Here is a 24423-nt window from a genome sequence, read left to right on the forward strand (position 1 = left end):
CTCTTCAGCTTCCCAGTAACGGTACCCAGAAATGGAGCGCTCATTGAAGGAACCTGCCTTGAGGAGAACTTCTGGAGCAAACATACCTGTTGAGTGGTGCACTATAGAAAGGGCTTGTCTCCATGCCTTGTCAGGTGCCTTTCTCCCACCCTTACAAGCTCTGCTGTTCTAAGGGATAGATCCTGAGTTTGGGGGGAAGTCCTTAATGGACTGCCTTGCCTTGCTTCTTGTGGCGAATGCCAGAGGATAACTGGCTCTTGTGGTCTTAAATTAGCTTGTCCAACCTGGTGCCTTCCAGATCATTTGGACTAGAACTCCCATCAGCCCCAGCCAACATCTGAGTGGGGGAAGCTGCTGGAAATTTACAGGATAACTTGTGGGGTGCCATCTTATCCTTGCTCCCAGTCTGTGATATGAGTTTAACTGCCTTGGCTCCACTGAGTCTTATGGTGTCAAGGCAGTAATTTCTTATGAGGGGCCAGAGTAAGAGCAGAGAGAGAGACAAGGGTGTCAAGTCAAGCTTCCACCACCCTGCAGGCACCTGATGATGTAACAGGGAGAGTAATCCTAAGGGTTAAATTTCTTGCGCACACATGCAGGAAACTGATGGTATCTGGAATTTCTCGTAACCTCAGCCACTGCCTTTAGTACACACGAGATCTCCTGGGATTGGACAGTTGGCATTCATGAGTCCGGTTCTATAGTTTCACTGCCTTAAGGCAGGAGAGTTCCCTACCCTCACTTGACTTTGTGTGGATGAGGGGAGAGCATGGAATTTCTGTTGCATGTTTGTTTCTTTCCCTTATAAACCCATCAGTGTGTGTGGTGGTTTACAGAGTACAAGAAGACAAGTCCTTTGTCTCAAGGATCCTACAGTAAAAAGAGAGAGAGAGCGAGGATACAAGAGAAGGGGAGGCAGGGGGTAAACAGGGGAAATAATGTAGAGTTGTACATTTCACTTGCTACAGGTTTAACTGCGGCACGCCCACATTAAATATGTTGATTATGACATTCAAGTTGTGATACAATGAAATGCAATATAAGAAATAAAAGAAGCAATAGAAACACAGTTAAAACCATACAGTATCTAGCACAGTGCATCGCAATTGTTACAACAGGCAAAAAAATCATTGTGGTTCACTGAGACCCTTGGCAATTTCCATTTGGTTGTTGAGGGTGGAGAGTAGTGCCAGATTACCAAATAGGCAGAGTAGGCACTAGCCTATGGGCCCTGCGACAACAGGTCAAAATAATATTGGTTTGATCTTGCTTTGTCTCAAGGATCCTACAGTAAAAAGAGAGAGAGAGCGAGGATACAAGAGAAGGGGAGGCAGGGGGTAAACAGGGGAAATAATGTAGAGTTGTACATTTCACTTGCTACAGGTTTAACTGCGGCACGCCCACATTAAATATGTTGATTATGACATTCAAGTTGTGATACAATGAAATGCAATATAAGAAATAAAAGAAGCAATAGAAATGCAGTTAAAAATCATACAGCATCTAGCACAGTGCATCGCAATTGTTACAACAGGCAGAAAAATCATTGTGATTCCCTGGGACCTTTGGCAATTTCCATTTGGTTGTTGAGGGTGGAGAGTAGTGCCAGATTACCAAATAGGCAGAGTAGGCACTAGCCTATGGGCCCTGCGACAACAGGTCAAAATAATATTGGTTTGATCTTGAAAGAAGATTACAAAAATGTCTTGGGAGGTAATTTGAGAGGGAGCCCCCAATATTTCGACTTCCTAGGGGCCTCCCCAGGGTTTAATCTGGCACTGGTAGAGAGAAGTTTGGGAACCACTGGACTGCATCACACTGACTGGTGGTGGCTCTCCAGGATTTCACATAGGAGTCGTTTCCCAGCCGGCCAGAAGATGCCAAGCTTTGAACATGGGTCCTTCTACATGCAATGCAGTTGTTCTACCACTGAGCCTTGTATTTTCCTTTGGTGTGCTGGTAAAAATACCGTGTTCTCTGTGATGAGCTGCAGGATACAAATGGCTTGCCATGTGCTGAGTTTAAAGGGGCAGCCACAACACTGCTCTGTGGAATTGGCCACATGTTCCTCTTGCTTGTTCGCCATTGTTGCCTGCTGTTGTGGGCTGCCTTGTGGATCTTGCCATGCATCAGTGGAATGACAAAGTGTCACTGACAAGGACACTGGTTCTTGAAGACGCTGTCATATCTTGTTAGCTAAGTTGTATTTATGTAGCCGTGATTTGGGGAGTGGGATGAATCAACCCTTGTTTTCAAGGTTTGTGGGGAGGGATGCCCTTGCGTATGCAAGGGGGCAGTGGGGAGAGAAGTGCTTGTTATGAAGAGGCGGCACCAGGAGGGTCTGTGTGTGGTGTTTAAAATTCCCGGATTAGGTTGAAGATATTTCGGATTCCAGTCCAGGGCTTCATGGGAGAAATCAAAGGAACAAAAAAACTTTTGGGGTTCAGAACCTTAATCTGCAACTAGGATTAGGAAAGAGGTTCAAGCAATGCCAGAAGCAGAAGAGACGGATACCTATATGTAGGTCTGGTGTCACAACAGGGGGGAACCGATCTTGGGAACATAATCTGAATGCACTGCATCTTGGGACAGTTTGCTCTTAGGGCATTTTGGAGGAGGAGAGGCCTTTTGAGAAATTGCGCCACTGAGGTACTCCATACCCATTTGCTGGGGAGTAAGACTTACTGAACTTTGCAGTACTTAACTTCTGAACACACATGCATCGGTTTGTGCTGTTGCTGTGAGCTTAGGATAATGGAGATTTAGCATCTGCTAGGGAAGCTTGTGCTGGGAGAGCCTGAAGGAAGTGCTAGCTTAAAGGCACCAAACCAGGCCTTAGAAGAGGTGGCATAAAAGTGAGGAATGTGTCAGAAGGACCCTGAGCTCTCAGACTTTGCGTGAAGAAGCTCCTCTAGAGGAAGGATGGGGAAATGGTGACTCTCCAGATGTTGCTGGACTGCAACTCCCTTTGGACCCCTCCAGTCACACATCATTGCTTCTCCACTGCTGCTCCAGGGAGTTTGGTCTGAAATGGAGGAGAAAATGGAAAAGTGGAACAAATCTAATGGGACTGCCAGTGCTGAATTCTAATGGGGCTTTCTCAAAGTGGAACTCCATTACTAGTGAGTCTGTAGGCTTTCTAGCTCACTAAGCTGCAGGAAAGTACTGAATTTGAAAACACATGGGCAAGCATCAAAGTGCATGGAAGTTATTTTCTTGCAATGAGAATCTGAAGAGTTTAGCACAGCATTCTAAATCTTTTGGGGGCATAAACACCACACCTGAAAGCTCCACCCCAAAATCAATTTTCCAGATGCAGTGCTGTCATTCTCTATTTTGAAAAATGTGACTTTCAACCTTACTTTGGTGCTATGTTTCCTAGAATGAACAGAATAGGAATTAATATTTGGCACCTTTTCAAACACAGCAACTCCAGGTCAACATGTTGTTTCCCATCACTAAATATAATGCCATATTCCGCCTGATCTTCTGAATGAATGAGTACATCAGTCAAAGGTATGGAACTACATATCAGATTCACAAGAGGCTTCTGAAAAGATTAGCAGAAGCTATGCAAAATCACAAGAAAATAAGCATGTGACTATAGCTAAATATAATGAAGTGGCCATGAATGTGAAATTTAAAAAAAAACTAAAATGCCACACAGCTGAACCCACATTTACCTGCGATGAGGGGTCTTTCCCCTTAGTTCTCAACCCCCTCTGAAAAGTCAATGCCCTCTCTGAAAATTCACCCCCCCCCATTTCAATCCCTATGCTTGCAGACTCTCATAAGCAAGGTTAGGACATTAGGGTGTGTCATTTTAGGGGGTGAAACTTAATTTCTGCAAATTTGGGGGGGTTCCTTAAAAATATGGTTTTGTGTATGAGGAATTCAAATCTACTATTTTTGTGATCGGGCAACATTTAGCTTGTTAAGTCTACATTTGATGAAGAAGCACATGAACTGCTTTTGGAAAACCAAATAATTTTAATTTTACCTTATTTAAATATTAGGTAATGCTTAATAATAATAAATTTAATATAATAGTATTATTGATATTAATATTATTACTTGGCAATCAGTTTAATGATTTCTACGCAGTTTTACATGCATTTACTTACCAAGCAGAACTAAATTATATTAATTTAAACCAAAATATGTTTTGAATTCCCAAGTCATGTTACAACTTTTTAGCATCTCCACCTGAAACTTGAAAAATTAAACATGTCCTACTAAGACATGGGGAATTGTGAGGATTAAGAAGAAAGGGATGTTGTTGTGGAGGAGCATCTTTTCCTTCAAACAGGCAGTGGATGATGATGGTACACTGGTCCCCTTCTGGCATGGAGAAGAGCAGTTGTGCTGCTGGGCGGGCAGGGCTTTGAAAGAGAACACCTATAAAGTGTTAATGAATTACAAAGATTTTCACAGGTACTAAGGAAACCACCTGGTATAATTAAGAATGGGAATGATAAAATGCCTGGCTGTGTAGCACATTTAACAAGTCGCTACCACAAAAGCAGATGGGATGTCTGATCCGTAGAAAACTTGCCCAAAACTTCAGAGAAGGCATCTCTCATTAAGGCAGAATGCAAGGCGAGGAAGTAATGTTGTCTGGTATAAAAGCACATGCTATGAAGGATGAAGGTACGAACAAGTAATGCAGGGGCATCCTTTAAAGAGAATGAAAATTAAAGCAGATGAAGTTGATGCAACCTTAAATTTACAAAACTTAACAAGAAATAAGTTTAGCTTAAATAACCTTAATTTATAGGAAACTAAGATCAGATTTCACCATGCCATGGGTAAAAGCTGAATTCTCCAATATTTAAGTCTGTGGTATCAGAAACCTCTGTGTGTGTGTGCGCGCGCGTGTGTGCGTGCGCCTAAGATTAAACACCTATTCAGCTGCATTAAACTATGAGAGTGTGCATGTTGTGATGCAAGAGTGCTGCCCTTGTTTCTGGCATGCTTGACAATGAGAGAAACAATGAATTGCTTCTGAGTGAGGCGCTAAGAATAACATCTGTGTGGCTGCAACTTTTGCATCTGTTTTAGGGTCCTGAGAAGACGAGAAAGGCAGTAAGGGAAAAAGACGCATCTTCCTTAGAGGCTGAACAGCATTTCCTCCTTGAGCATGTAATTCTGCTAGAAACTCATAATATCACACCCAGATATGTGTGTGTGTGTGTAACTGCTTCTGATACTCATATTTCCACGTATTTGCTGCTTGCTCCCACTTCGTGTGCAAATGTCCTGCACACATGCCCTCCCTGTGCTGCAGCCTGGACAGGCAGGGGTTAATCCCCAGGCCTCGGCAGGTGGGCGGGGTTCCAAAGCTGTCATCCTCCACGGAAGGCAGCACGAGCAGAGGAGCTCAGCTGAGCAGAATGAGAGGAGGCCGAGACACAGCCCCTTCTCCTTGACAGGGCTGGGCTCCCCAGCACATGGGCTACTAGCGCACTGATGGTGTGTCACAGGGCTTACTTTGACAGTGGGCAGAAAGAGCTGGGCGGCAGCCTGGGGTAAGTCTCTCCCCCTCCTCTCCCTCTCTCCCCCTGTGTATTATGTTTGCAAAGGGGAATTCTCTGCTCCTGTTTGCCCCCCCCCCTCTTGTGTGCTGCTTGGTCCCTCATGGCTGCATTTGGTGCCATGTGCCACTGCCTTTTCCATGCCGAGCACCATGTGCCTGGCCTTTCTGTCATAGCCATGCCTGGTGCTGCACTCCTTTCTGCCCCGTCCACCAGCATGCTGTGCTTCCCCTGCCTGCCCGTTTTTCTGGCTCCCCAGCAGATTATGGAGGGGAGGGGGAAGGCACTGTGTGTTGTTGCTCCTGCCTTCCTTTGGGCCCATGTTTATGCATGGACTGGATTTTCCCAAAGTGTCTGCAGGAGAGGAGGGAAGAGAGTGATTTCACCAGGGTGGGAATGCCATGCTTCTACTCCAGGGCTGTTTAAGTCAAGGGCCCCTAACTGAAAGGTGTACAGAAGTGGCTGATATTGGGTGGGGGTAGATGCCACCACCATCATCCTCATTATGGGCTGCCATTGCCCTCCTCAGAGAGTAGATAGGCACTAAGAAAGGGGAAATGCTGCTTAGAGTGGTGGCTGTCAAAGGGGGGGGGCACTCTATATTGGCAGCCAGCCAAGTGTCTGAATTGGTGGGTGGGCATTAAGAGCCCAAGGGGCAAAGAGAGTCCCTCTTGTGGGTCAAGCAGCCGGTGGACCTGGAAAAAAGAAGAAATTAGAAGCTCAAGCTTCTAATTTTTTTGGTGGGGTGCGGAGGGGAGGAAGAGGGGGAGTTGGCCCTGAAAGAGCACACAAATGAGAAGGATAGAAGTAACCCACTAACATCCTTGTCTTAGAATAATGTTAGTGTGATTCTGCTTACTGTTTCCTGTTTCGACACATCCCCCTGCATATGCTTTGGTAGGGGGTGTAGAGGACAGCACCGTCTCTGGGAGTTGAGTAGGACTCCCATTGGGGCTGACATATAGGGCAAGGGGGTTCCTTCAAGCGAGGGTTTCCCGTTCTTGCAGACCAAAGCTCTCTTCAGACTGAGCTCAGATGCATTTGACCCACAGGTGGGGTAGAACTGCACTCTTACTTGCAACCCAGACAACAGCATTGGATGAAAGCAAAGCAGACCGTTTCATAAAATAGATAAAATAAACACAATTCACACTAAAAGCATGTTTTGAGAATTTTGCACCAGTCTTTGCTTGTTTTCCTCTTCTCCATCCCGCTCCCCCTTCCCTTCTTTCCTTTTGCACCATGCCTTTTTAGACCGTAAGCCGGATGGCAGGCAGGGACTGTGTTGCTTTCATTGATTTGTAAGTCACTCTGGGAACATTTCCAGCCGAAGAATGGGTTACAAATGTTTTGAATGAATTGTTAAAAAATGTTTTTCTTTTTGATAGCTTCAGGTGTTGGAGCCCTTATTGCTTGGTCTTCTGGGAAGAGAGTAAGTGGTAGTGGTTAGAGCAGTCAGGGTTTGTGCTGATGGGTGGATAAATCATTGCTCATTGGGGAGTTCTGCCTTCCCACCTGCAATACCCATCCAGCTGATTGGAAGTCATTTACTCAGGTATTTTGCTTGGACTAAGCCCAGAGTGCCTTTGCTTATTAGTGTTTCTCTGTACTTATGGAGGCACATAAATAGACACACACCCCAGCCCCTCCTTCATAACATCTTCTCCTAATTACCAGCCCCACTGTTTACCTGTAGCATTGACTTAGTTGGAGTTGGGACTCAGGTCAATCGACCAGTCAGTTACCAGTCAATTGACTGCCTATTATTTGACTGTGGTCAAACGATCTACGAAATAAAGAAGGCCCATGTGAATGTGGCAGTCAGCTGCTTTATTGCATCTTGATAGCAATAGCAGGAACAAGGGTCGCTTACACACTTTCTCCTCCCAATTAATCAAAAAATCCCAGCCTTTTCCGTTGACAAAACCAACTGCCAGCGTCTTTGAACAGGGACATGCAGAATTCAGGAGGAAACATGGAGCCAATAATGCAGAAAGGAGGCATGGGCCAGTGGAGGGTGTGTGTGGAGAACACATTGGTATTTGTAGCATTTCACCTCTGTGAGTTTTTGCCTGTTTACAAGGCCACAATGATGGCTCTTCTTGCCATCCATCTTGCTAATGCAACCTTTTATGAGAAACCTGTTTCTGTAACCAAAGAGCCAGGGTTTGGATGGCTCCGCTGGAGTCATTGGAGGGGCATGGGCCTAGAATTGCCAACTCGACAGGATATGGCAGACTACATGCGCTGTGATTCAGAATGCCTGCGCACCAAAGAGGACCATGGAGATGCTGGATAGCGTTCAGCGGGGTGCACTCAGCTTGATTACTCCTTGGTCTCTTGGATTTCATGCAGACCAGTTGTCCTCCCTAGAATGTCGCCTGCACTTCCCCCTCGCATGTAGTTATTCAACAATCAGCCTTATCGTCTAGTCTGATGGGGGTGGAGCAAGGTGAAGCCACTGGTTTCAGTCAGTGGAGCATGAAACTCTTAATCTCAGGGTTGTGGGTTTGAGCCCCACATGGGGCAAAAGAGATTCCTTCATTGCAGGGGGTTGGACTGGATAACCCTTGTGGTCCTTTCATTGTGTGGGACTCTACATTTCAGTCTCCAGGCAAAGAGGCATTTCTTCCCCAGAGGATAGGTGCTCTGTGGGAGTGCACTTTTCCATTCACAAAAGGAAGGGCAGACCTCTGGGAGTGAATTCTGCACATATTTAGGGGCTCCCAGCCTTAGGTTCTCGGTTCTTTTGGAAACAAGATCATGACGAGTACCCAGGAGTAAGGTCCACCAGCACACCCCCTGTACTTGCTGTTGGAAAGAGGGGCCCTCTGTGAGATCTTCTGCTTTGTTTTTGTTAAGCTTCTGAGGAGAGCACAGTAGTTTTGGAAATTGGTATATTTCTTTCCACCCCAGTTAGTGCCATTCTTTTAATGCATTACGTAATTACTTAGTAGTTGAATGCTGAATTTCAGCTTTAAGCCTCCCAGAGCTCCTGCTCTGGGCCCACCTGCCCTGCCTGCTGGAAGGGGGGAGGCACTGCCTCTTTAAGAGCTGCCTCCTTTGTATGCTGCGGCTGCAGTATCTTGGCTTTGGGCTCCTGCCCTCGTGTCCAACTGCAAAGCAATGAAAAGGCACTTCCCTTGTTCTGGCTTCTCTGTTCCAGCAGCCACACAATGGAGCCTTGTTGTGTCAGGAACTCTGATCTCTTTGAAATAGCCCTCAAAGCTAGAGCCAGGCTCCCCACCCCGGCTACAGGTCTGTGCTCTCTGTTGAGGACAGGGACCCTGCTGCTCTCCACACACCCTCCATAAGGCAAGGGAGCACCACCACGTTCTGCCCCTGACTGCCTGGGTACACGTTCCCCACTGGGCAACTGCAGTGGTATGGCCAGGATGGTAGAACCTGCCTTCTGTTCCTCTGTTGACCTCTGGGCTTGGTCCTGCCTCTCCCCATCTCAAAGCAGCTGAATCAGCAATGCTCCCAGCAGGGTCAAACCGAGACACTCCCCCTGCCTGCAGAGACTAGAATGTGATGCCTGGAGCATTGCTTGAATTCCTCCAGCGGGAAATGTCTGTCTCATGTTGTGAGCTGCAGATGTGAGAATCCACTGTATGTTATACCGCACAGATGCAGGACAGAGTTCTGGGGTGCATAATTACCTCCCTGTGCTGTGTCCTGCCTCTCTTTCTGGGGAGCTCAACAGGAATCGTGCCTTTTTGCTAGGAAGCCACAGCCAACGTGGCCTTCTTAAGTGCTTCTATTTTTGTTTGGGCTCACACATGAGAAAGGAGGAGCTGGCCTGTGGTCTGAGGCCTGCAGCTTCAAGTCACCTTTGTGCAGTGCTCTGCATGTATCCTAGCACTGTTTCGGAGGGTTCGTTTGGACAGTGGCAAAAACAGAGATGTAGCCTTGAATGACTGCAGTGGGTTTAGTGGGCCATCTCTTGGAAGTATGACATTGCTGTGTATGTATGACGGCAAATTTTGCCCCCGTTGCCTGATGCTTGTGGCAGCACACCTGCATCCTTAATTCACTCTGGAGGATCAAGATTGCCTTAGATCCTTCCTTATGGTGGTGATTGTGGTGCTTAATAGGAGAAGCCTTGGGAAGAATTCAACATAGCATTCAGTGATGTATGCGTAAGTGGAACAAGGTCCACTGCTGCAATGGGACTTTTCCACCCATTCCTCCCCAAACCTGTTCATGTGTTGCAGGCAGAGGAGAGGGGAGGAAGTCCTATAGGAGAAGATCTTGTTTCACACATGCAACAATTTAATCTTGCCTTTCATGTTATTGGCAATAAACAGCCCGGTTTGGGGAGCTTAGCTTTCCAAAAATGTTTGCTTAAGCATCGATTCCTGAATCTTGAGACTGGGTTGTAGGTTGGCAAGATTCAATGTGTGAGAGACATCTGTGCCTTTTTTAAAATGGCTACCTAGAAGGAAGAGTTTATGGTTTGCACATAATGCTAAGCCATGGTTTGCTTAACAAACCACATGTTAACCAGAGGTTGCCCCACAGAGACTCAAACTAACCATGGCTTGTTACTCAATAGTCAGTTTTGTTTTCCAGCTGTTCTTGCCTCCTTTCTTTGTAGCTTCATCAGTGTCTAGGGTGGGCTGGCCAGGCAAACTACAGTTAAGGAAGGGTGCTGGGTTCACATGTCACACCAAGCCATATTTAAAATAAACCAGGCTTCATAAGCCAATGACAAACCATGGCTTTCCATGTTTTAGAATGTTGCTTCTATCTTGTGAGTCCTGCAGTTGCCTTGACCTTCACAGTGACCTTTATTTTTGTATGTTTCTGTGGCTTTCCCTTCCCAGAAATAATGTCTTCCTCTCTGTTGTTCAAAGTAGGATCTAATTGTGTTCAATGGAGCTTTGACAGCTAGTGATCGAACACAGGTCTCTCTAACCTAATATGCAGAAGTCAGTGCAGCAATTCTGTGCTTGGTGATTTTGGAGTGGAGCAGGAAAGAAATGATTTGTGGGAAGTTGATGCTACTCACTATTGAAGCAAAGTAGTTTCTGGCTTGTCTGACTGCTATGCCTGTTACCAGTAGGATCCATCTCAATCTAGCATTCTGTATTCAACACTATCCAGTCAGAAGCTTCTGGTAAATGCACAAGCAAGGCATCATGTAATACGCATAGCTTGTTTGCTCCCAGAAACCAACAGATACTGTATCTAACAATGGTGGCCCCATAGGCTTGTCATAGCAAATATTGGTTTGGTGTTCCGGCCTCATATATTGGACTATTTCTCCCCTCCAAAAAACCAGCACCACCATCAACCCATATCGGCAAGTGGTCATCACACATATTGTGCTGATGAATGCCATATAATGGCATCAACAGTGGAATGAAAAAAATGTGTACGCTGGGTCATATGTTGCATATCCCAAGGGTTTATTGCATCTTCTGGTTACAGCAAGCAGTTCTGGGTGCAATTGTGACTGCTACATCAGTCTCCCTGGCCTGCCACATCATATCCTTGTTGAGATCCACCCATTGTAAGCAACTCTCTTTGTTTCTTTACCCTGGCAGTGCCCAGCGACCTGACCCCTGAGGAGCGACAAGAACTTGAGAACATTCGCCGACGCAAGCAGGAGCTGCTGGCAGATATACAGGTATGTGGGGGATAGGGGTGTGGGGTGCAGGAGGGCATGCTGAAGGTCCCAGGTTCAGTCTCTGGCATCTGCAGGCAGGGCTGTGAAGTTCCCTGCTGGTCAGTATAGACAGTATTGGAATTCGATGGACCAGTGGTTTTGACTGGGTCTAACGCGGCTTCTTAAGATGTGATCAAGTAATTGCTGGATTCATGGGGTTTGTTTGTATGGCACAAGACTGACACAATACTTCCTACCAGTTCCCATTCCAAGGAAGGGCTGGTGGCTGTTTTGTAGCTTCCAGACTTGGTGCCTCTGTGTGTCCTGGCTTTCCCTCCTTCACCTCCTCTCTTTTGGGGCTTAACTGTTTTCAGTGCCGTGACTTCGCCCTGGAAATGTCACACACACACAAAAATAGAATGCCTTTGAGCACATGTAGACTTGCTTTACCTTGATCCCGAGTAGCCACAGTGGAAACTCCCCCCCCCCCCACTCCCCAACACACACACCTTGGGTTAGCAGCAAGTGGTTCTTTGTGGACACGAAACCCCATGGCATTTCTTTCTTTGGATATTAAGTGCACGGCTATTCCTGCTCCTGTTCCCCCAGAGGATTCTGTGCCCGCAGCCCTGAGGCTCTGCACAGCAGGTGTCTTGGGCAAACGTCACTGCAGATCAGCAGCCAGGCACAGTTCTGGCCACCCCAGCAGGGGTTGGGGGGTGAGAAATGGCTGGGGGTGGGGCCTGATTACCCAGTGCAGCTTCCATGTCGAAGGATCAGGTTGGTGGGGAGGGGCATCTCTACCCGCCTCTAGCCTTGACCTGTCAGGTTGATGTACCTTATGGACATGACAAGCTAGAAGGTGGGTTACGGATATAGGATTCTCTGTCAACCAGCCCCACCTCCCAGTCAACTTGTTCCGTCTTTCCCATATAAGGAATGATGCTGTAACTAGCCAATATTGGTGCAGACCTTTAAGAAGATGGAGGTGCGCCTTCCAAAGTGATGCCGGGAGAACACCCCTTTCCCTGTGTCCCACTCCTTCCGTGCCCTCAGAGGCAGCAAGGCCCACCCTCCCCTTGGCTCTGACATGGGCTGCCTGTTCCTGTGGCAACTTGCTCCCGGGTGCTGGGCTTGGCAGGGCTGCTCATCAGTCCTATCAGCAATAAATAAGGCAGTAGGAGAGGCTAATCACTGCCATATGCTGGGCACTTCCTAATGAGATTAGCCCAGTAATTGTGTTAGCCCCAGGGGCTCGCTCTTCTTCCTTCCTTCCTAGAGCTCAGCATGCTGATGCCTCCCACAGATTGGCATCCATAGCCCAGCCTGCCTCTGAGCCAAGACAGGCAGGCTTCTCTCTGGTCTTCATTTCCCAGGACAGTGGGTGCCTGCAGCTGGCTTCAGCTGTATCTGATGAGTCTCTGAAGAAGGGAACAGGGTTTCCCTTACGCAGGAAGGGAGAGGTTCTGTTGTTGAACCCTGCTTCCTGAGTCTACTTAAGCCTCTACCTTGCAGGCTCCTGGATTTCTGTGGAGAAGTCAACTTGGCAAGTCTTTCCTCTGTTCTCTATGCATTACTTCTCCCTCTGCCCAACCCAACTGATCCTCAAACCTAGATTAATGAGCATGGGGAAAAGCATAAGAGGACAGAAAAAGCTGGAGTAATAATTCCAAGGTGTTCTTTTTTAAAAAAAAAAGTTCCCCCCAAGAGCCCCACTTGATGGTGTGCTCATTCCCCCGCCTTTCTTCTCCTCTGCAGCGCCTGAAAGATGAGATAGCAGAGGTCACTAATGAAATCGAGAACCTGGGCTCTACAGAAGAGAGGTGAGTGGTGCTTCTGCTGGAGGAATGGGGAAGGTGATATTTTGGGGGGCTTTCTCAGAATAGAAATAGGGAGAAATAAAGTAAGCAGAAACCTGCACAGCAGAGCTGGCATGAATTCTAACATTAATGGATCTTCAGGGTCAAATCGGCCCACTGAAAACAGAAGAGAACCCCTTCTACCAGGAGCAATACTTGAACGTCCGTCCAGATAACGTTGCACATTTCATGCTGTGGATGAAACAATATCTAAAGGCAAACAAGAGTTTAAACTTGAAGAATAACCCCCAAAGACTTATCGGAGACCCATTCAGATGCCCAGTAAAAATAGATTTGCCTATTTTGCTGACTTCAGTTGTCTGAGGAATGGGATTCCCTTGGTCTGGATTCCATCACACTTGTGTTGAGAATTGACATTTTAATCCTGGCTCTGTTCGTGTAGAGCAGATTTGCTTACATTTGAGGCCTATATGCTGAGCCTCTAGCCTGTCAAAAAAAGAAGAAGAATGGGGTGACAGTGGTGTGTGTGTGTGTTCTGGCTGGCTGTAATGTTCAGTCTCTTTAAGTAACCATGTGGAACAAAAAGCTCCCAGGCTGTTTTGCCTTGAATATCATCAGGGATCTCTGGCCTGGTCTGTTCTGCTAAAGGCTCTAGGTTTTGTCTTGCCCAGAGTCAACCCCCCCACCCCCCAAAAACCCCTCTTCTAGGACTGGTCTTGCTTCCCCATCTGGCAGCAGGTTCCCTGTCTCAGGCAGTTAACTCTGAACTGAGGCAGATGGAGTCACCAACAGATTAGGCGGCCCAAATTGTCAATGGAAACTGACATGTGACGTCTCTTTCAATCACTCAGTGTGGCTTCCTTTGCCCATCCCTGCAGACACCAGGCCCTTGTCGTGTAGGGCATCCCAGGAGGCCTCCTCCTCCTCTTCCACAGTATATGGTCTAGAGACCGGTCTGCTGGTATGCCAGTTCCCTGCTGTAGGCTCCATTTTAGTGCTGGGAAGACATTCAAGTTCCACCAAAACTTAGCTGGGGTGGCAAGAGGTCTTCATTATTTCTTGGGGTAGAGAATGTATTTCCTTGTGTTTAGAAACTTAGGCTTGCCGTTAGTAGGGGAGGAGTTTGTGCATGTTCGATGCACCCTGTCAGATAGGGGAACGAAAAGTGCCTGATTTCCTAGCCTGCCTCATATCTATGAGGCACTGATGAAGTGGCACAGCCCCATGCTGCTCCTAGGTGGGGGTGTCTTTAACCCAAATCTTTTGTGCCTTCTAGGAAAACCATGCAGAGGAACAAGCAGGTGGCGATGGGCAGGAAGAAGTTCAACATGGACCCTAAGAAGGTAATAAACACTTCCTTACTATGGAGCTGGCAACAGGTGTTGTTCAGGGACCACCACCTCATTGCAGGCAAACTGGCTACTGTCATCTGTGGTTACTCTGCTTGTGTGTGTGTGTGTCTCACCGTCTCCCTTGCTCTCTTTCCACAACATTATTTGTGTGTCCTGCTCTTGAGCAATTCCTTCCTGTTCAGGAATTCTTGGGAAGCAAGTGCCCAAGATCTCGTTTCCCTGTTCCACCCTAAAGGAGAGCTCTAAGGTGGCGATGTTCCTTAGCAGCAGAGCTCACTGGAACATGACTTGTGGACTTGGCATGGTGTTGGGATACTCAGATCTCGTGGGTGACTGATCCCGGCTAATGGCTAGAAATGCCCAAACAGGCACATGTGCTCCTAGGGAAGGTGGACCTAGTTGTGGGCTAGTAAGCCACTGGTGCAAATCTCATGTCAGCCACGAAACCCATTAAATGGTCTTAGGCAAGCCACTATTTTCTTGACCACAGGCTCCCTCACCTGCAAATATAGCCTACGTTTAGGGCTATTGCAGGCACTACTAAGAAGGTTTTCATGAGACACAGCTTGACCATTTCAAATCTACTATCTGCATTCTGTGCATTATTGGAGGTGTTTTGGGTTCCTGTACCTGTGTGTCCTGTGCAGGGGCAAATGCAGAGACACACTCTTCTTTCTGTGCTTGCAGGGAATCCAGTTCCTGATAGAGAACGACCTCTTGAAGAACACCCGCGATGACATTGCCCAGTTCCTCTACAAAGGGGAAGGGCTCAACAAGACAGCCATTGGCGACTACTTGGGTGAAAGGTAATGGGAGAAGGGAGCTCTGGGGCTTGGTCTTCCTTTTATAGCCACTACCATAATGGACTTTGGTTCCTATCTCTCATGGGCATTCAAGAAATGGGAAAAGAACTTGGCATCCCAAGAGATCTCTTGCCAGTGCTCCATTGTCTCGAGTTTCCCATGTGGACTGGCGGAACAGGAATTCATAGTCAGGACCTTGTAGCATCCTTGGCTAATTGGAGGGTTTCTGTGACCTGACCCAAGCTTTGCTTACCTAGTTGCGGGGGACAGCTGAGGAATGCCAACTGAAATTGTGAATATTTAAACTGTGGGACTTCAGGATCGTTCTCATTGCAGCTGGGTATTTCACCCAGCCTTTAGGTATTTCACACCTAAAGCCTTGAAATAACTTGCCTGTGTTCTGAAGCTTCTTGGAAGACTTCTGGTAACTTCTTAAGAATAGACACCAGGCCATCTTCAAGGCCCAGAATTGACAGATTGAACACTGAATATTTTGCATGCATGCAGAAGGTCCAGTTCCTGGCATCTCCAGTTAAAATGATCCAGGATCGGGTAGCAATTAAAATGACGGGGGATTGGGTAGCAAGTCACGACAGAGAACCTTCTCTGCATGTCTTTCCCTGGAGAAAGACTGCCTGTCAGAATAGACCAGGGGTTCCCAAACTCTGGTGCATAGGCCACCAGAGGTCCACAAACTTCATCCAGGTGTGTCTGTGGATTTGTAGTTGAAGATGGGAGGTGGCAACTCCATGGCATCAAACATTCATAACTGATTTTTAATTGCATTTTTATTGCTTCCTCTATTTTTTATATTGTGTTTGGATTTTAATTCTGTGAACACAATAAATACAATATATAAGAAATGAAAGGAGTAATAAAATACAATTGAAAACCATGCCGTGTCTAGCATGGCACATTGCAGCAGCCAGAAAAATTATTAAGCAGTCTGCCCAGACCATCCGGTAGTCCATGCTGGGGTGGGGAAATGTGGGAACCACTGGAACAGACAATATTGGACTAGATGGCGAGAGAGTCCCACCTGGGATAAGGCAGCTTCCTATGATCCAGGCTAGGCCAGGAGGAGAGCCCAGTTCTTGGCAGCATCAGGGGTTTGGCAGCTGTATGGGATAAGTGAGTTTGGTCGCTCTCACATGTTCCCCTATTCTTTTGCCTCCTCACAGAGATGATTTCAATATCCAGGTGTTGCACTCATTCGTGGAGCTGCATGAGTTTACAGACCTCAACCTTGTCCAGGCACTGCGGTGAGTGGCAGCAGGAGGTTTGTGAGTGAATCAGAGGTGTGTCCTTTTTCTCTTTTCCTGCACAGAAAAGGCAAGAAGAGGACATGCGTGGGCTATGGGGCTCCCTAGGAAAGAGCATTGGATTGCAGTGCACGCACACAGAGTGAAATATGTGACTTGGAAGTCTCTGGCACATCACACAGCCCTTCTACCAAGGAATGTTACTTCTGTGGCAGCTTCGCTCACAGCCCTGCTCAGCTTAGCTGACTATGTGCTCGTTTCCCCCGCAGGCAGTTCCTTTGGAGCTTCCGGTTGCCGGGAGAAGCACAAAAGATTGATCGGATGATGGAAGCCTTTGCACAACGGTACTGTCAATGCAACCCCGGTGTCTTCCAGTCAACAGGTACGCAGGAATTGACATGCTGAAATCTGCAGGCAGCAAGGGTTTGGGATGCAGTTTTTCCTAGAGCATCCTCAGAGAGTTCTCGGCTGGGTGCCTTCTGGCTCCCACTGCCAGATTTTCAGGCTTTGTTGCTTGGGAGTGGAGAAGGGCTGGCCATTGGGCCGCACAAAGTTCTGTCCCATAGTTAAAAGTGTGGATTTTGCTCCCACAAGATGGAGAAATGGCCACCAACTTTGGATGGGTTGGAAAGACCCAGTTCACGGGTATAAGGCTAATAGTGGCTACTAGCCATGGTGGCTATGTTCTCTTTCCACTGTGAGAGGCAGAATGCCTCTGAAAAGTAGTTCCTGGGAATCACAAGTGGGGATTTTGAGCTTGTGTTTTGCTTGTGGGCATTCTGCAGGCATTTGGTTGACCACTCTGAGAATAGGATGCTGGACTAGATGGGCCTTTGGTCTGATCCAGCAGGGCTCCCCATCCAGCCACCCACCCACCCCAAGATAGCAAACAACCCAATACAGAGCATGCATCCTGGGACTGGATGACACTTCCTAGGCTACCCAATTGTCTTGAGTTTGTGCCTTGGTAATGGATGGAGCCAAAGGGCAGCCCATTCTGTGCTTGATCCATCCTTCACACCTTTCTCCACCCCAGATACCTGTTATGTGCTCTCGTTTGCCATCATCATGCTCAACACCAGTCTTCATAATCCCAACGTTAAGGACAAGCCAACAGTGGAGCGCTTCATTGCCATGAATCGTGGCATCAATGATGGCGGGGACCTGCCCGAGGAGCTACTTAGGGTGAGCTTTGTGGGAAGGGAGTGGAAGTAGTGTTTGGAAATCACAGGACTGCGATAAGGGACATGGGGGTGGCGGGTCATTGGAATATTGGAAGCTGCCTTTGTACCTGGTCGTATTTGTCAATCTAACCCACTATTGTCCTGTTGCGTCTGATCTGGTTGACAGAGACTCTCTCCTGGGCCTCGGGCAGAGATCTTTCACATTGCCTGCTACCCGTTACTTTTTTGCATGTTAGATGTGGAGGATTTCACCCGGCACCTTCTGCATGCAAACGCTGGTCCCTTCCCAGGTTGGCTATTCCTCCTGGGAAGCAGGAGTTGGACTTGCACAGGCCCCCAATGCGTTTCTCTTCCTCCTACCAGAATCTGTACGAGAGCATTAAAAACGAGCCCTTCAAAATTCCCGAGGATGATGGCAATGACCTGACGCACACTTTCTTCAACCCAGACCGTGAAGGCTGGCTTCTGAAGCTCGGTGAGTGCATCTGCGCAAGGTGCAAGGCCTCAGCCATGCAGAGCAGTGCGGCTGTCGCCATGGCATAGGCTGCAGGGAGCAGGGAGCTCGGCTGCAGTCTGGTGACTTCTTCGTTTTTTATTTTTTGCATGGGGCTCGGTGGCCACAATCCAGCACAACACATACCCATTGCCGAACTCAGGATGCTTTCCTAATCATCCATGCTTCAGCAGGATGTCCAGCAAGGGCAGTCTTGGTTGCAGTGCTCAGCGTCCCCTAATGGTTCTCTTAACTTGGGCACGGCCGACTGGTTTCGGTGATTTGGTGGGTTGGGGTGCTTATGACAGTGAGGAAGACACATTGGTTTCATGGGCCCCAGGAACAGCAGATAAACTTGGGCTTTCTCTCCCTGGCTCCAAGCATTAGCCCAAGACTTGTCTGTGGTTCTGTGCTTCTCACCTGACATTGGAGGCTAGTCTCTGGCATCACCTCCCACATCCCCGCTGTGTGCGCACCGGCAGTGCATGCATGGCACCTGCAAGGCATCCACCAGCCCACCAGCCTTTCCCTGCGCAGCCCTTGACCATCTTTCTCCTGCTCACTCAGAATGTTTCAGTTGTCTTGCCAGGTTATGGCTGGAGCAGCTCCCTGGCTGGTTTGTTTCTCCGATTTCTCTCCCCACCACCTTTAGGGCTGTTTAAATCTCTTGGAATCTGCAAATCAAATTTGAAAGCACAAATCCTCTGAATATTCAAATTTGCAATCACTGAATCTTTAATGAAATATGGCTAATGGAATTATTCATCTATGTTTGAATGTGTAACCATCCTCTTTTTGCTTGGAGCATTTGATGAAATAAAATGGAAACAGATGCTTTTGATTCCAAGGGATTGAGGGAGGATGCACACACTCGAGATATTCCTGGGGAATGATGTCTGAGCTGAGACTCAGTGCTGAGTCTGAACGACACGCCTTCTAAATCGTGCCCTTTCTTTTCCTTTCAACCAAAGCCCATGCAGCAAAATGACAAAGGATTGATAGATATTGTTATTTAGAACACACGTTTTAATTATTTTAAAATAAGAGGTTGCATTGCATGGCAGTGGAGAGAGAAATGAGGCTTGCTCACAAAGCAGACTTAAGGACAGGCTGCTAGGTGCACCATTATGGACATGGATATAACTTGAGAATATTTTACAGTTTACAATTTTAGACCTTCACGTACGCAGCAAATATATGGTTGCTTGAAAACACAGTTGTATATTACAGTTGTGATTGTAGCAAAACATAAATTTTGTTTGCTGTGAAGTTTCCTTTTTTTATTAAGTATGTTTAGAAAATATACGTGATCCTGAAGTTCAGCCAGAAGAGAAGGCCTAAGAGATAGTTTCATTTCGGACTGGGAAGGATGTTTTCTGGCAAAAACTCCACAATTTTCTCCCCTAACTCCAGATCCACCCAATAGATAAACAAATGAAGACACAGGAAAGACAATGATCATGCTATAGCCAAGGCAACGAGCTATCAAAATCGATAAACACAGGATAACACACAGCATAGCTGCCTTATAGTTAAATAAGCCTTGATTGGATCTCATGATCAAATCCTCTTTTCTATTTGTTTCAAACTCCAGCCCGCTTGTGTCTCAGTTCAGGAAGCATTCACCAGATCTATGTTGGTGTGTGTATCTGTGTCAGGTGCAAAGGTGGGGTGGGTGGGTCTGTTTGTTTTTAACGCCGGATTTTAAAAATTGTGACTAAAAAACTGCAGGTACTAATGCAAAGAGTGCAGACATTGCAATGAGAACTCAGTTCAGCATGGCCTTTTCCAACTTTGGGAATTTCTCCTGTGGCTAGCTTTCTCAGAGGCAATAGAAAGAACTGGCCTGAATCCTTTTCTTCGCAGATAGGTGAGCTTTTCTGCCTGAACGGGGATGTTTGAATTGGGAATTCTAGGCTGCAGCTGTATCCAAATTTAGGCCCCCTGGTTCCCAATACTACCTGTCTCTGTCCCCCATTACATGGGAAGGAAGTCCCCTTGGTCCCTGCGGGACCATGTTGCTGACTTTATCACAAAATGCTAAATCTGCTGAGTTAGGAGCAATCACTCAGACAGCATCCTGTGGTTTTACCCTTCCACTGAGTGCCCAGGACTTGGTAGAGCTTCATTCTGGGATACAGTGCCGCAGGGTGGCGGCAGAAAACAAAGACATGCCTAAAATCCTTGGAGAGTGAGATTAATTTGGCCCGTGAATGCTCCAAACTGCGTTGGTAATCACCAGAGGCGATTCCTCGTGTGTACACGATTTTGGGGGCAGGGGCCTTGGCTGTCTTCCAGCTGAATCCCAGCAGCAAATTGCTGATTGCTTCCGCCTGCGAATGATGCATGCCACCCCCACATGGAGGAGTCTGGGCTGCAGGCCACTTTAACAGCTGTCACCAGCCCTGGCACTAAAATCGCTAATTCTGTGACCAGGGAGCCATTTCTGTGGCAAGCAAATTCCTGACGCTGCCAGGATTTCCTAAACTAGCAACAAGGACGAACCTTTTTTTTTTTTTGCCAGGAGTTGCTGGGGCTTTTGTGTCCTTGGCTTTGGCACCCTGATGACCTCGAGGTGGGCACTCTCCTTCTTGGTATTCTAGCGGAGAGGGAGACCTGCACCACAACAGGAGAAACGTGGGCCTGGTTTTGGGGGAAACCCTTCTGCCAACCCTCTTTTCCCTAATGCTCAACACCTTTCATTAGCTTGGGCAGCGCCCCCTGCTAGCAGCAACTGGGGTGTGCGCCAAGGGCAGATTTGATAAAGTCCTTTGTTTTTTAATTTTCTTTTCTCCCTCATTTTGTATGTTTCCATGATTTTGGCACTGCCTTTCCCTGCCCTCCAAACTCCAGGAGGTACGTACCCCCATATCCCCTCGCTAGCTTCGCTGGGGCCAGGGGTGTGCTGCCATGCTTCTTTATTTTTCTGTTCTTTCGTTCTTTTAAATTGCTGGTGATTATTACTAGTCTTATCGCTGCTATTGCCACCGTTGCTAACTGGCTGCACAGTCCATGGGGAACTGGGGGACAGGTGGGATGGTGGGGAGGACTGGGGGGGGTGACGGGAAGGCGGAGTTTCCATGTCCTGTTTGGCCCACCCCTCAAAAAATTGCCTCAAAGCAGCTTCCCAACAGGGCCAGGTCTGAGCCTGGCAGTATCTCTCTCCCCAGCCTTGTCAGTACCCTGGATTTTTAGGAGTCAGAATCACATTGTAGGATGCAGCGGTGAAGAACCAGACTTTTGTCTGCCCCAAAGAGGCAGGGGGCAGGGAGGTCACTATACCCCTCAAGAAGAGGCAGCTCCTCACAGCATGGACGTTGTTGTCCAGTATGGCGCCTTTGCTTGAAAATGGCAGCGCGGCCACATCTCTCTGGGAACTGTGAATCCGGCCTGAGAAGGTGCATAGCCACTGAGCCTGGCTTACTATTGCCAAGAAACTCTGCTTGCGCTGCTTAAGACTGGCTGCTTCCTGCTCCAGAAGGCCCAGCAGTGCAGCCACAGCGAGTCTGCAGCTGCTATCATGAAACCATCCAGGCATTGGCGATGCCTTATTACCAGCCCTGCAGCAAGCAGCTGGCAAACGGCGGTTCTTTATCCCAGCAGGCATAGCTGTTCAGGGTGGTGGGGTGTTCACGCATGTCTGCGCTGGTGCTACCTGCACTTACTGCACTTGCCCCATTATATTACTGCAGGTCACATGACAAGCCCCACCCCCTGCCTCCCAACATACCCACAGAACTTTCTATGCACCGCTGAAAGCTCTTCCCTTTGGGTTTCCCCCCTTCCTATTAAGCTGGAAAAGGGCAAAGCTAGTATTAAGAGAAAGCCACATTCCTTTCATGGAGAAAATATCTCAGTACATTTCTATTAAAGATTTCTCGACCTCTTTTCATTTAAAATAATTCCCAAACCAAGAGATAAAGTTTAGAACTGCAAAAGCCTGGTTATTAACGTAGGACATTTGTCCTGAAGGGCCCTAAGAATTCACAGGCAGGAGAAAGAAGGGGAGGCCTCTTGTAACAAGGACTAATGAAGTATTAATTGTGCTAAGCTGATGCATGCTGGCAGCCGCATGGCATTGGAGTCCCAGTTGGTGGAGGGAAGAGGCCCAGAGAGCTAGGGAGGCGCTGGCAGCAGTGAGCTGTTAAGATCTTGATTGGGTAACACGTCATGGTTCTTACCAGTCCATTTATAACACTGTAAATCCTTTCCAATCCTTATCCCGCCTAACTCTGCAACAACCCTGTGGAGTAGGTCACTGCTTCCATTTTTAAGGGTAGGGAGGTGGAGGTGGAGACGGGGCCTTGGCCACCCAATGGTTCCATGGCTGATGAGTCTTCTGTGCCATCCTCTTGAGAACATCGACTTGCGCCATCATAAACAAAGGGAGAATGTTAATTTGTTTAATGTGATAGAAACAGACTTGTAGAGTTGGAAGGGATCGCTAGGGTCTAACCCCCTGCAATGCAGGAATGTTTTGCTCAATGTGCGGCTCAAACCCACTACTCGTGAGATTAAGAGTCTCTTCCTCTGTCCCAGATGTATTAGCCTAAATTGCAGTTAGCTTTTTAAAGAGTTTCTTGGCAACTAGAATAACTTAAAACAAAGAATCAGCAGAAATTCTTGTGGCTTCTTTCTCTAGAAGTCTCCAGACCGCTAAAATATATATCCAAAGTATATATTGTATATTCCTGGCTTCCTGAGGGAAAAATACTTTGGGTAATAGCAGCTGGTTATTGTAGCTAGTTATCCCTTATTAGGGGATGCGGGTGGTGCTGTGGGTTAAACCACAGAGCCTAGGACTTGCCGATCAGAAGGTCGGAGGTTCAAATTCCCGCAACGGGGTGAGCTCCTGTTGCTCAGTCCCTGCTCCTGCCAACCTAGCAGTTCGAAAGCACGTCAAAGTGCAAGTAGATAAATAGGTACCACTCCGACGGTAAGGTAAACAGCGTTTCTGTGCACTGCTCTGGTTTGCCAGAAGCAGCTTAGTCATGCTGGCCACATGACCCGGAAGCTGTACGCCAGCTCCCTCGGCCAATAAAGCGAGATGAGCGGCACAACCCCAGAGTCGGTCACGACAGGACCTAATGGCCAGGGGCCCCTTTACCTTTTTTTATCCCTTATTAGCAGCATCGCTTGGGGGCTCCTTAACAGGGTGTGTGGGGTAATGACACCCCTCCCGCTTTGTTCACAAGGCTGTTGTACCTCAGATGCTGTTCTAGCATGAAAACAACTTTGTGAGTGAAATTCCAACTCGGGTTTTTGCCTCAGACCCTTAACACAACCTGTTTGGAACTTGCGCACACTAAAAAGCATCTTTTGTCTAGTGCTCCCTAGAGATGTTTCACTGTGTACTGTTCTGATAGGACGGTAGCAACCTGCCTAATACCAGATCAAACCATTGGTCCAAACAGCCCAGTATTGTTTACTCTAAAGGTGGGGAATCTCCAGCACATGGGCTAATCTCGGCCCGCATGGCCTTTCCCCACAAATCCTGGTCAGCTGAAGAGTGGAGTCTAAATCCTTCTACTGGGAACAGGTGTGTATAGTCAAGGCAAGCAGAAAGTAGTGTTTTGCAAGCAAAGGCAGAATGCTGGTGAAGTCCCCCTCCACTGGCTTTCCTTGCAAAACACACCTTTATTTCTAGTGAGTGGATCCTCCTTTCAAGGGAGGGGAGTGGAAACTGCTTCCAATTGCACTTCTCAGCCTTAAGACTGCGTTAAAGCACTTGCCTCTGAAAGTCTCCCCATCTTCTTATTGTAAACCCCCGACATAGGGTTTGAGGGGGAGTGACATGAAGGCTTGCAAAGCAATGCCTGTCTGCCATGTGACATCGTGTGATGGGTGGATCAGTAGCCCAGTCCACCTGTCGAACTTGTCCCATGAGGCCAATCTCATGGGCCTCTGTTTCCTCACCCTGGTCTACTCTTGACTGGCAGCAGCTCTCCAGTGTTTGGGGCTGAGAAGGGCCTTAAGATCCCTGGCATTCCTCGTAAAAGGTGTGTGCCCCACCACCAGTGAGCGAGGATCCCTGCAGTGGCTCTTCTGAGAACGTTGGCAGTGGTTGTGCAGTGGGCCACCCCATGATGGCAGGGGCTCCCAACAGGTGGGGTTTTCTGTGTTCCCTGGGGACTGTGGCAGGCACTATCTGGAGCAGTTGGCTTGTTTTGTCTCCCCCCCCCCTTTTCTTTCCCTTCTTGTGTTGCTGAATGAGGTCTCATTGTTGTATGTGCTGGTCTGTGGCTGTCAGGGCCTCCTTAGGAGGGGTCTCTAGTGTTCTGCACCATTTAAATCTCGTCGGTTCATCTCCATGGGCTTGAGAGAGCAGCCAATGCTGACAGAAAATACCCAAAGTTGTTGC

At 47.7% G+C, this 24423-nt stretch overlaps 1 protein-coding gene across 5 annotated transcripts in view; it reads left to right on the forward strand.

Moving 5' to 3' along the window:
- Positions 1–24423, forward strand: part of CYTH1 (cytohesin 1) — a 57771-nt gene that overhangs the window by 26821 nt on the left and 6527 nt on the right. For 2 of the 5 annotated variants that reach the window (XM_028715341.2, XM_028715313.2), the window contains exons 2-9: positions 11087–11169; positions 12907–12971; positions 14245–14311; positions 15008–15126; positions 16305–16385; positions 16655–16767; positions 17422–17570; positions 17933–18045. In XM_028715341.2, coding sequence (XP_028571174.1) covers positions 11087–11169; positions 12907–12971; positions 14245–14311; positions 15008–15126; positions 16305–16385; positions 16655–16767; positions 17422–17570; positions 17933–18045 — 790 coding nt within the window. Of the gene's footprint in view, positions 1–5358; positions 5529–11086; positions 11170–12906; positions 12972–14244; positions 14312–15007; positions 15127–16304; positions 16386–16654; positions 16768–17421; positions 17571–17932; positions 18046–24423 lie in introns of those variants that run through there. The other 3 variants (XM_028715330.2, XM_077924111.1, XM_028715350.2) reach the window with 2 other exon arrangements.

Source organism: Podarcis muralis, chromosome 2, assembly GCF_964188315.1.
Source record: "Podarcis muralis chromosome 2, rPodMur119.hap1.1, whole genome shotgun sequence".
Lineage (NCBI taxonomy): Eukaryota > Metazoa > Chordata > Lepidosauria > Squamata > Lacertidae > Podarcis > Podarcis muralis.